The sequence below is a fragment of the Trichechus manatus genome, unplaced genomic scaffold, assembly GCF_000243295.1.
Source record: "Trichechus manatus latirostris isolate Lorelei unplaced genomic scaffold, TriManLat1.0 scaffold00253, whole genome shotgun sequence".
Lineage (NCBI taxonomy): Eukaryota > Metazoa > Chordata > Mammalia > Sirenia > Trichechidae > Trichechus > Trichechus manatus.
Window position 1 is genome coordinate 181,665 of NW_004444189.1, and position 10,086 is coordinate 191,750.

The 10,086-nt window shown below is 39.6% G+C and overlaps 1 protein-coding gene across 1 annotated transcript in view; it reads left to right on the forward strand.

The window, feature by feature from the left end:
• CDK14 (cyclin dependent kinase 14) overlaps positions 1-10,086 on the forward strand; it is a gene marked incomplete at its 5' end in the record, with an annotated part of 305,956 nt that overhangs the window by 161,405 nt on the left and 134,465 nt on the right. The window contains one exon of the mRNA XM_004389659.2: positions 3,941-4,004. Within this exon, the coding sequence (XP_004389716.1) occupies positions 3,941-4,004 (64 nt within the window). The remainder of the gene's footprint in view (positions 1-3,940; positions 4,005-10,086) is intronic.

The following is a 10,086-nucleotide window of genomic DNA, read 5'->3' on the forward strand; positions in this document are numbered from 1 at the left end:
TTTTTTGTCTGTATTTTCCATGAATTTGTCTATTTTTTCCTCATGTTTGTCAGCTTTTTGCCTCAGTTCTTGGAGAATTCTGAGTATTAGAGATTTGAACTCCCTATCAGGTATTTCTAGTGCATATTCTTCCACAGGATGGTCATCTGGTGTTTTATTTTCGACGCCTACTGGAACCATCCTGTCCTGTTTTTGTAAATGTTTTGATATTGTCTGCCGTCTTCAGGGTATTCAGTAGTTATTTTCTCGTTTATTGACTGTAGATTTGTTAGTTTCGTCCCTTTTTTTTGTTTTTTTACATTTGAGTATGTCTGAGCAGGCGGACTGTGTGTTCTTTGTTGTTTGCTCATCTATGGGCACAATACTTTTGCCTCCTTCTCCAATTGGCAGTGTCGGTCACTCAGTTATGGTACAGCAGGACAGGTCTAGCTGAAGAGGAGTCACTGGGACCAGCTGTTTATGGCACTTACTACAGCCACCAGAGCGGGTCGGTAATCAGTATAGGGCAGGTTCCAGTAGGCTATTCCTGTGCTGCTTGGTGGTGTGATGTCAAGCGCATGGTGCAGGTAAGCGGGATGCAGTAGGGAGATTGTCATGTGTGGAGCTAAGATGGATATGGGAGAGAGGAGAGAGGAACAGGAGCCAAAAACATACAAACAAACAAAATAGAATGCTAGGGGAGCTTGCCGTTGGAATGGAGAGATGAGAGACTATGAAATGGAGAAAAACAGAAAGGGGAAGAGGAAGAAAAGAAAAGAATGACTAAATAAAAATCGGAAAGGTTAATGAACCGCAAAGTTCCCAGGGATCCCACCGGTGCAGCTATGAGGTCTGGGGGAGTCGCTGTCAGGTGTTGCAGTACAGCCTGGCTAGAAGGCGTGGAGGTATTCAACACCAGGTGTTCAGGGATCAGAAAGAGAAGGAAGATATAGAGAGATGAGAAACTGAGCAATGAAGAAAGACAAAAAGGGAAAAAGAGGGAAAACAAAACAAAAGAAATTAAAAAGAAAGGCCCCCAAAAAACAGAAAAAAAAAAAACCAGTGAAAAAAGAAATGCTCTCAGGAATCCCTCTGCACGTCTGTGCAAGCCGAGGGGGAGTGTCCTTGCCACCCAACTCTGCCTGACCAGATTGGGCTCCCAACTGAAGAAAAGGAAAAGAAAACAAAGAAACTATTCAAAACAAACAAACGAACAAAAGCCCCGGGATCCCACCAGCGTGGCAGCCCAGACCGGGAAGCAGCTCCACCCTCGAATGGAGCTCTGCAGCTCCTCAGGAAGAAGGAAAGATGGCTCACGGAGCCAGGTACTTGAGCAAAAGGAAGGGGAGGTGGCGAGAGGCAAGGAAGAAATCAAAAGAAGCAGAAAAATCAAGGAACACTAGCAGCCAGCAAATGGCACTCAGAGAGCCAGCTAGTGCGGGCTGGTGTTTTTGGACAAGAGACTGTGTCCACGGGAAGCAGAGGGGACCGAGTGTGGGTGAAGAAGGGTAGGGAGTGGGAAAGCATATATCACAAATCACCGGAGCTCTGCAGCCTCTCAGGAAGAAGCAAAGATGGCGCACAGAGCCAGGTACTCAAGCGAAAGGAGGGGGAGGTGGCAAGAGGCAAGGAAGAAATCAAAAGAAGCAGAAAAAAGCAACACCAGCAGCCAACAAATGGCACTCAGAGAGCCGCCTGTTTAGGTGTGTGGAATCCAAGCAGCCGATGTTTCCCGGTCAAGAGATTGTGGCCGCAGGAAGCAGAGGAGGCAGAGTTGGGGTGAAGAAGGGTGGGCAGTTGGAAAGCATATATCACAAATTACCAGTTGTTTTGTCTCCCGCTGGACGCCCCGTGAGGCTGCTTTCTTGTACCCTGTTTGCTGGTCTCCAATAGGAGTCCAAGATGGCGGATCCGCGCTGCGTTAGCTGGTAGGGAACCTCTGCATGAATCTCTCCTTGCTGTCTGTTCTCTGTCAGTTTTCACTCCATTTGGTGCTTGGCTGAGTTCTTTATCTCTTTATTTGATGTTTTAGGGTTTCAGGATTGTTGTATTCTCTGTTCAGCTTAGTGTTTTCGGATCTTTGCTGTGGAGGGACGGCGTGGTGCTTCTGCCTAGAGCGCCGTTTTGCCCAGTCCAAAATTTCCACCTTTTAATTGCTGAAGTTTAGTACTGTTGTTCGCTTTTGCCCTTTATGCAAAATTTAACATGAGAACGAAGTGGAACATTCCCCCAGATAAGCTGTGTTTGGTGCTCACAAACTTGATTGTCTTCCTCTCTTGCAATAATGGTTGGAATTACTTAAAAGAAAGGGGGAATTGCCTTTTACTGAGACACTATTATCACAGTTGTTTATGTCAGAGACAATGTCCTTGTCTCTTCTCCTATCTTACAACCGTTTCAGTCCTCTCCCCTGTCTACTTCCCCTGCTCACCCAGCCCATCAAGAATGGAACCCTGTTTGTGTCGATCTAGCTATTGATGTTAGTAATAATTAGTACTTGGAAAAATAACCAATTATAGTTTAAAGGAGCAATTGTGTTATTGCTTCTCTTGATCCCAGATTCAGTGTTTCAGTGAGAAACGTAAATGCATGTACTTAACCCTGAGTCAACCAGAGTAGGAAGCAGTGAATACAACACTCACTGTGTGGGTGCCACCCTCTGACATCACAGCCATGTCTCTTCTTACAAATAACACATAAGTAATCAGAGCTCTGTATTGCCTTATTACCTAGAAGTGCCTGCTATTTGTCAGAGATAAAGTCATTATGATTCATTTCCTTCCATGACATCTGTCATTCCTCCTCTTCCTTTGCCAGTTTCCGGTTTCATCCATGCCCTTTCTAACCCACTTGACTATCCATGTTCATCCATCATAGTTTAAATTACAGCCTCTGGCATTGGCTCCCCTGAACTGAGACTCACTGTGGAAAAAGTGGATGGATTAGGTTCTCCCATGTGGCCCCTGCATCCCTGGCCTGACCCAGTTTTCTGTGGGTGCTTTGAAAAATATTTACTATGTACATAGTGCTTACTATGCACCAAGCAGTGTTCTCATCAAAAATGAGATGGGTGCTGTTATCACCTCCATATTACAAATGAGGAAACTAAAGTTCAGCAGAGTTGTTTCTTGCTCGTGGACACATGGCTAGCAAATAGTAGAGCAAAGATCTGACCCAAGGAGTCTGTCTCTAGGGTTTGAGCTGTTAACCATTAAACTTCATGGTTCTCAACTGGTGGTTTACCATGATCATTGAATATAATAGTGATAGATCATAGAATTGAAAAATGAGATGGAAAAATGCCCATTTACATGTGAGAGAGACTTGCCCCTTTAATTCCTTGGCCAGATTAAGCATTGTGGTGACAGAAAAGTAGACAGGTGAAGAAGGTGGAAGTTTGGATACAAAAATGAAAAAGTATAGGAAGAACATTTTGGCAAGGGAAAAAATAAATGACATAATTAAAGATTTTAACTGTCATGAGCAGTGCAACCAATAGAGAATTCAAGCGTTCAAGGCTGTTGATCCCGCTCCTTTGAAATACTATGATGCTCAGAAGTGAGGATTTGGGGGAAGACTTGACAGAATTAGAACTGTTAAATGAAGAGATGTGATACTGGAAGGAAGGACAAAAGCTCATGAAAGAATCATGAGGGACCCATACATTCTATTCTCTGTTCTAAGAAGATGACAGCTTATCGTTTGAGTCCTAAGCCTACTTAACTAAGCTTGGAGTTGATAAAACAGCAGATTTAACTTATCACATTCAGCTGCATTTGTTAAAACACAGAGATTCATCTTGGGTGGCTCTGTAGCTGGGTTTGTTTTCACTGAAATAAAATCCCTGGCACATGACAATGGAAAAAAATCATAATATGCAGTGTACTGTTTTTTATGCTAGAGAATTTTGAGTGCTTTGGAAATAATAAATCTGTTTCCACAATTTCCCACTCTCCACTAGGTTCTTGGAACACCAAATGAGGACACATGGCCTGGAGTTCATTCTTTACCACATTTTAAACCAGGTATGTTCCATTAATTACACATGCTTAAGTGCTTTCTACATGCAAAGAGTGAATATGTAAATGTTCCCCCTCAAGCTAATACATTACCTCAAAGAAATTCTGGTTACTCTTGCAGTTGTGTATTCTGTGTATTAGTGGAGTTGCCCTTTCATTATCAGAATTTATTTGCTTGTAAGGACAGGGTAGTCCCTGGGTGGTGCAGGCAGTTAAGCACTGGGCTGCTAACCTAAAAGTTGGCAGTACCAGTCCACTCAGAGGTGCTTTGGAAGAAATGCCTGGTGGTCTACTTCTGGAAAAATCAGCTGTTGAAAACCCTATGGAGCACAGTTCTACTCTGACACACATGGGGTCCCCAAGAGTAAAAATCAACTTAAAAAACTTTTTTTTATTATTTAAAAAAGATAAAGTTAAGGGCATCCCTCATGAGAGATTTTCACCATATGTACTTTGTTTAATTTGACCAGCTAATCGTGAAATAGCCATTCATTTCCTCATGAGGTAGACCAGCATCTGTGTAGATAAAAACAAAATTTAAATTGGTATTACAATCCATCTGTGTGACTTCCTGTAATAAAACGAAGAAAAACATTAAATTATAAAAAGAAAAACATCAAAATTTGATTTCCTTTTTATAAAACTAGTACTGTATGGTCAGTTAATTTGAGCTCAAAGATGTAAATATTCTGAATGCCCTATTATGCAGCATTCAATCCTTTTTTAATGTGAAATATTTAAAATCCAAGGAAATGGAAAACCCAAGGAAAATGTGGAACTTTAAAACCAAGTTGTCACATTTTTCCCGGTCAGTAGGTGGCAGTCATGAAACTTGCAGTCTTAATAATTGCACTGAATAGAAGAGGAGTCTCAAAAACAGTTTAATTTTTATAGGAGGGTTGAAAGGTTTGGAATTGGAAATTTAATAAAATCATTGGAATGATTTCTTATAAAATAATTCTGTTGTTGGTTGTTTTTTCTTCTCATGGTTACAAAAAAATGGATTATGAAATGCAGACACACCATAAAATTATTGAAAGGAATTTTATGGAAGGGCTAATAGTCCATTATTCTGTGAGGGAAATGGATGATGACTAATTTCTGTGAGGGGAGCCAAGTATATTCTCTTTCTCCCCTTCCCTTCTTTGGGGGACTATCAGAATAAATTATCAATCCTGAAGAATGACTGAGTTGGGAAGCTATTTTTATTCTTAATATTTTTCTTCTTGAAGTGTACAGTGTGCTGAGAATTTTTTTATCCTCCTCTGGTTCCAGGAAGACTCTTTGTACTTTTACTGAAAGTTCTAAATGACTTCAGTGTCCTAAAAGACTACAAAAATTTAACTTACAGGAAGTTTGTTGTTTTAAACCAAGAAAAAGGCATCTTCTAACTGATCCACTTGTTCCTAATGGAGTCTAAGTGAGAAACACAGCTCTTTATAAATGTTCTAAATGTGGTCTGTTAAAGAATATTAGCTTCCCTGTCTTAAGATCTTAAGTCCTAAGGAAAAAAAAAAGAGGAAAACGTGGAAAAATTTTAAGTGCATAAAGTGAGATGCAGAAAGGAACAATTAAGCAATCATTTGGTTGGCCAAGTTTCTGTACTAGAAAACATGGAATAATTTGTTTATTTTAGTGTGAATAGAATTCATCTTCACCAGCAACATACAAAACCATTTGTTACTGTGTTCTGGAAAGTACTATCATGCACTGCAGATTAAGCTAACTTGTGAACTTCGTGAGACCAGGGGTGGTGCATATGTGGTATTCAATAAATGTTTGTTGATGTCTATTACATTGACATTATTTATGTGACATTGTTTATATGACTTCTGGTAGACACATATAATTTAAGATACATTATGTTATATTATTAATACTATGTATAAGCACCACTCAGAAACCCTGGTGGTGTAGTGGTTAAGCACTACAGCTACTAACCGAAAGGCTGGCAGTTTGAATCCACTGGGGAGGCGCTCCCTGGAAACCGTATGGGGCAGTTCTACTCTATCCTATAGGGTCGCTATGAGTCGGAATCGACTCAGCAGCAAGAAGTTTGGTTTGTTTGTTTTTAATTGTGCTTCAAGTGAAAGTTTAGAGTTCAAGTCAATTTCTCATACAAAAATTTATACACACATTGCTATGTGACCCTAGCTGCTCTCCCTGTAATGTGACAGCACACTCCTCCTTTCCACTCCGGATTTCCCATGTCCATTCAACCAGCTCCTGTCCCTGTTTGCCTTCTCATCTCACCTCCGGATAGGAGCTACCCATTTACTCCTATGTATCTACTGGAGCTAAGAAGCATTCTCTTCACGAGTATCATTTATGTCCCATAGTCCAGTCTAATCTTTGTCTGAAGAGTTGGCTTCGGAAATGGTTTCAGTTCTGGGCTAACGAAGAGTCTGGGGGCTATGCGTTCTGGGGTCCCTCAAGTCTCAGACCATTGAGTCTGGTCTTTTTAATAGAATTTGAGTTCTGCACTCCAATTTTTTCCTGCTCCATCAGGGACTCTCTGTTGTGTTCCCTGTCAGGGCGGTCATTGGTAGTAGCTGGGCACCATCCAGTTCTTCTGGTCTCAGGCTGTTGAAGTCTCTGGTTTATGTGGCCCTTTCTGTCTCTTGGGCTAATATTTTCCTTGTGTCTTTGGTGTTCTTCGTTTTCCTTTGCTCCAGGTGGATTGTAACCAATCGATGTATCTTAGATGGCGGCTTGCTAGCTTTTAAGACCCTAGACGCCACTCACCAAAGTGGGATGCATAACATTTTCTTAATAAAGTTTGTTCTGCCAGTTGACTGAGATGTCCCCTGAAAGCATGGTCTCCAGACCCCTACCCCTGCTACTCTGTCCCTTGAAGTGTTTGGTTGTATTCAGGAAACTTCTTAGGTTTTGGTTTAGTGCAGCTGTGCTGACTTCCCTGTATTGTTTGTTGTCCTTCCCTTCACCTAAGATAATTCTTATCTACCATCTAGTTAGTGAATAACCCTCTCCCTCTCTCCTCACCCTCATAACCATCAAAGAATGTTTTCTTCTGTGCTTCAACCATTTCTTGAGTTCATATAATAGTGGTCTCATACAATATTTGTCCTTTTGCAACTATTTTCACTCAGCATAATGCATTCCAGACTTACCCGTGTTATGAGATGTTTCACAGATTCATCGTTGTTCTTTATCGTTGCGTAGTATTCCATTGTGTGAATATGCCATAATTTGTTTACCATTCATCCATTGATGGGTGCCTAGGTTGTTTCCATCTCTTTATTATGGTAAACAATGCTGCAGTGAACATGGGTGTGCATATATCTATTCGTGTGGTGGCTCTTATTTCTCTAGGATATATTCAAAGGAGCAGGATTGCTGGATCATATGGTACCTCTATTTCTAGCTTTTTAAGGAAGCGCCAAATCAATTTCCAAAGTGGTTGTACCATTTTACATTCCCACCAGCAGTGTATAAGTGTTCCAGTCTCTCCACAACCTCTCCGGCATTTATTATTTTGTGTTTTTTGGGTTAATACTAGCCTTGTTGGGGTGAGATGGTATCTCATTATAGTATTGATTTGCATTTCTCTAATGACTAATGATCGTGAGCGTTTCTTCATGTGTCTGTTAGCCACCTGAATATCTTCTTTGGTGAAGTGCCTGTTCATATCCTTTGCCTATTTTTTAATTGGGTTATTTGTGTTTTTGTATCTTGTAGATTTATCTTGCAGATTTTAGAGATTAGACGCTGATCGGATTTGTCGTGGCCAAAAATTTTTTCCCAGTCTGTAGGTTGTCTTTTGACTCTTTTGGTGAAGTCTTTTGATGAGCATAAGTGTTTGATTTTTAGGAGCTCCCAATTATCTAGTTTCTTTTCCTGTGTTTGTGCATTGTTACTTATGGTTCCTATTCTGTTTATGCCATGTATTAGGGCTCCTAGCGTTGTCCCTATTTTTTCTTCCATGGTCTTTATCATTTTCAATTTTATGTTTAGGTCTTTGATCCATTTTGAGTTAGTTTTTTTGCATGGTGTGAGGTATGGGTCTTGTTTCAGTTTTTTGCTGATGGATATCCAGTTATGCCAGCACCATTTGTTGAAGAGACTGTCTTTTCCCCAGTAAATGGACTTTGGACCTTTGTCAGGTATCAGCTGCTCATAGGTAAACGGATTTGTGTCAGCATTCTCAATTCTGTTCCATTGGTCTATGTATCTGTTGTTATACCAGTATCAGACTGTTTTGACTACGGTGGCAGTATAATAGGTTCTGAAATCAGATAGTGGGAGGTATCCCACTTTGTTCTTCTTCAGTAATGCTTTACTTATTTGGGGCCTCTTCCCTTTCCATATGAAGTTGGTGATTTGTTCCTCCATCTCATTAAAAAGTGCGATTGGAATTTGGATCCGGATTGCATTATATCTGTAGATCACTTAGGGTAGAGTAGACATTTTCACAATCTTGAGTCTTCCTATCCATGAGCAAGGTATGTTTTTCCACTTATGTAGGTCTCTTGGTTTCTTGCAGTAATGTCTTGTAGTTTTCTTTGTATATGTCTTTACGTCTCTGGTTAGATTTATTCCTAAGTATTTTATCTTCTTGGGGGCTATTGTAAATGGTATTGATTTGGTGATTTCCTCTTCGAAGTTCTTTCTGTTGGTGTAGAGGAATCCAACTGATTTTTTGTATGTTTATGTTGAATCCTGATACTTTGTTGAAATTTTCTCTTAGTTCCAGCAGTTTTCTTATGGATTCTATGGGGTTTTCTGTGTATAAGATAGTTTCATCTGTGAATAGGGATACTTTTAATTCTTCCTTACCAATTTGGATGCTCTTTATTTCTTTTTCTAATCTAATTGCTCTGGCTAGGACCTCCAGCATAATGTTAAGTGAGAGTGGTGATAAAGGGCATCCTTGTATGGTTCCTGTTCTCAAGGGCAATGCTTTCAGACTCTCTCCATTTAGGATGTTAGCTGTTGGCTTTGTATAAATGCCCTTAATTATACTGAGGAATTTCCTTTCTATTCCTATTTTGTTGAGAGTTTTTATCATGAATGGCTGTTGGACTTTGTCAAATGCCTTTTCTGGATCAATTGATAAGATCTTGTGGTTCTTATCTTTTGTTTTATTTATGTGATAGATGACATTGATTGTTTTTCTAATGTTGAACTATCCCTGCATACCTGCTATGAATCCCGCTTGGTCATGGTGAATTATTTTTTCGATAAATGTTGTTGAATTCTGTTGGCTAGAATTTTATTGAGAATTTTTTTCATCTGTGTTCATGAGGGATATTGGTCTGTAATTTTCTGTCTTGTGGTGTCTTTACCTGTTTTTGGTATCAGGGTTATGCTGTCTTCATAGAATGAGTTTGGGAGTATTACATCCTTTTCTGTGTCTGAAATACCTTTAGTAGTAGTGACATTAACTCTTGTCTGAAAGTTTTGCAGAATTGAATTCTCCAGTGAAACCATCCGGGCTGGGGCTTTTTTTTGGTGGTGGGGGGTAGTTTTTAAATTACTTTTTTAATCTCTTCTTTGGTTATAGGTTTATTTAGTTGTTCTACCTCTGTTTGTGTTAGTTTAGGTAGGCAGTGTGTTTCTAGAAATTTGTCCATTTCCTCTAGTTTTCAAATTTATTAGAGTACAATTTTCCATTAGTATTCTGTTAGTATACTTTTAATTGCAGTTGGGTATTTTGTGATATTGCCCATCTCATTTCTTATTCAGGTTATTTTCTTCCTCTCCTGTTTTTCTTTTGTCAGTTTGGCCAGTGGTTTATTGATTTTGTTGAACTTTTCAAAGAACGAGCTTTTGATTTTGTTAACTCTTTCAGTTGTTTTCCTATTTTCTGTTTCATTTAATTCTGTTCTCATTCTTATTATTTCCTTTCTTCTGGTGCCTGAGGGCTTCTTTTGCTGCTCTCTATTTGTTCAAGTTGTAGGGTTAATGTTTTGATTATGGCCCTTTCTTCTTTTTGGATGTGTGTATTTATTGCTATAAATTGACCTCTGAGAACTGCTTTTGCTGTGTCCCAAAGGTTCTGGTAGGATGTGTTTTCATTCTCATTTGATTCTATGAATTTCTTTTTTCTGTCCTTAATTTCTTCTGT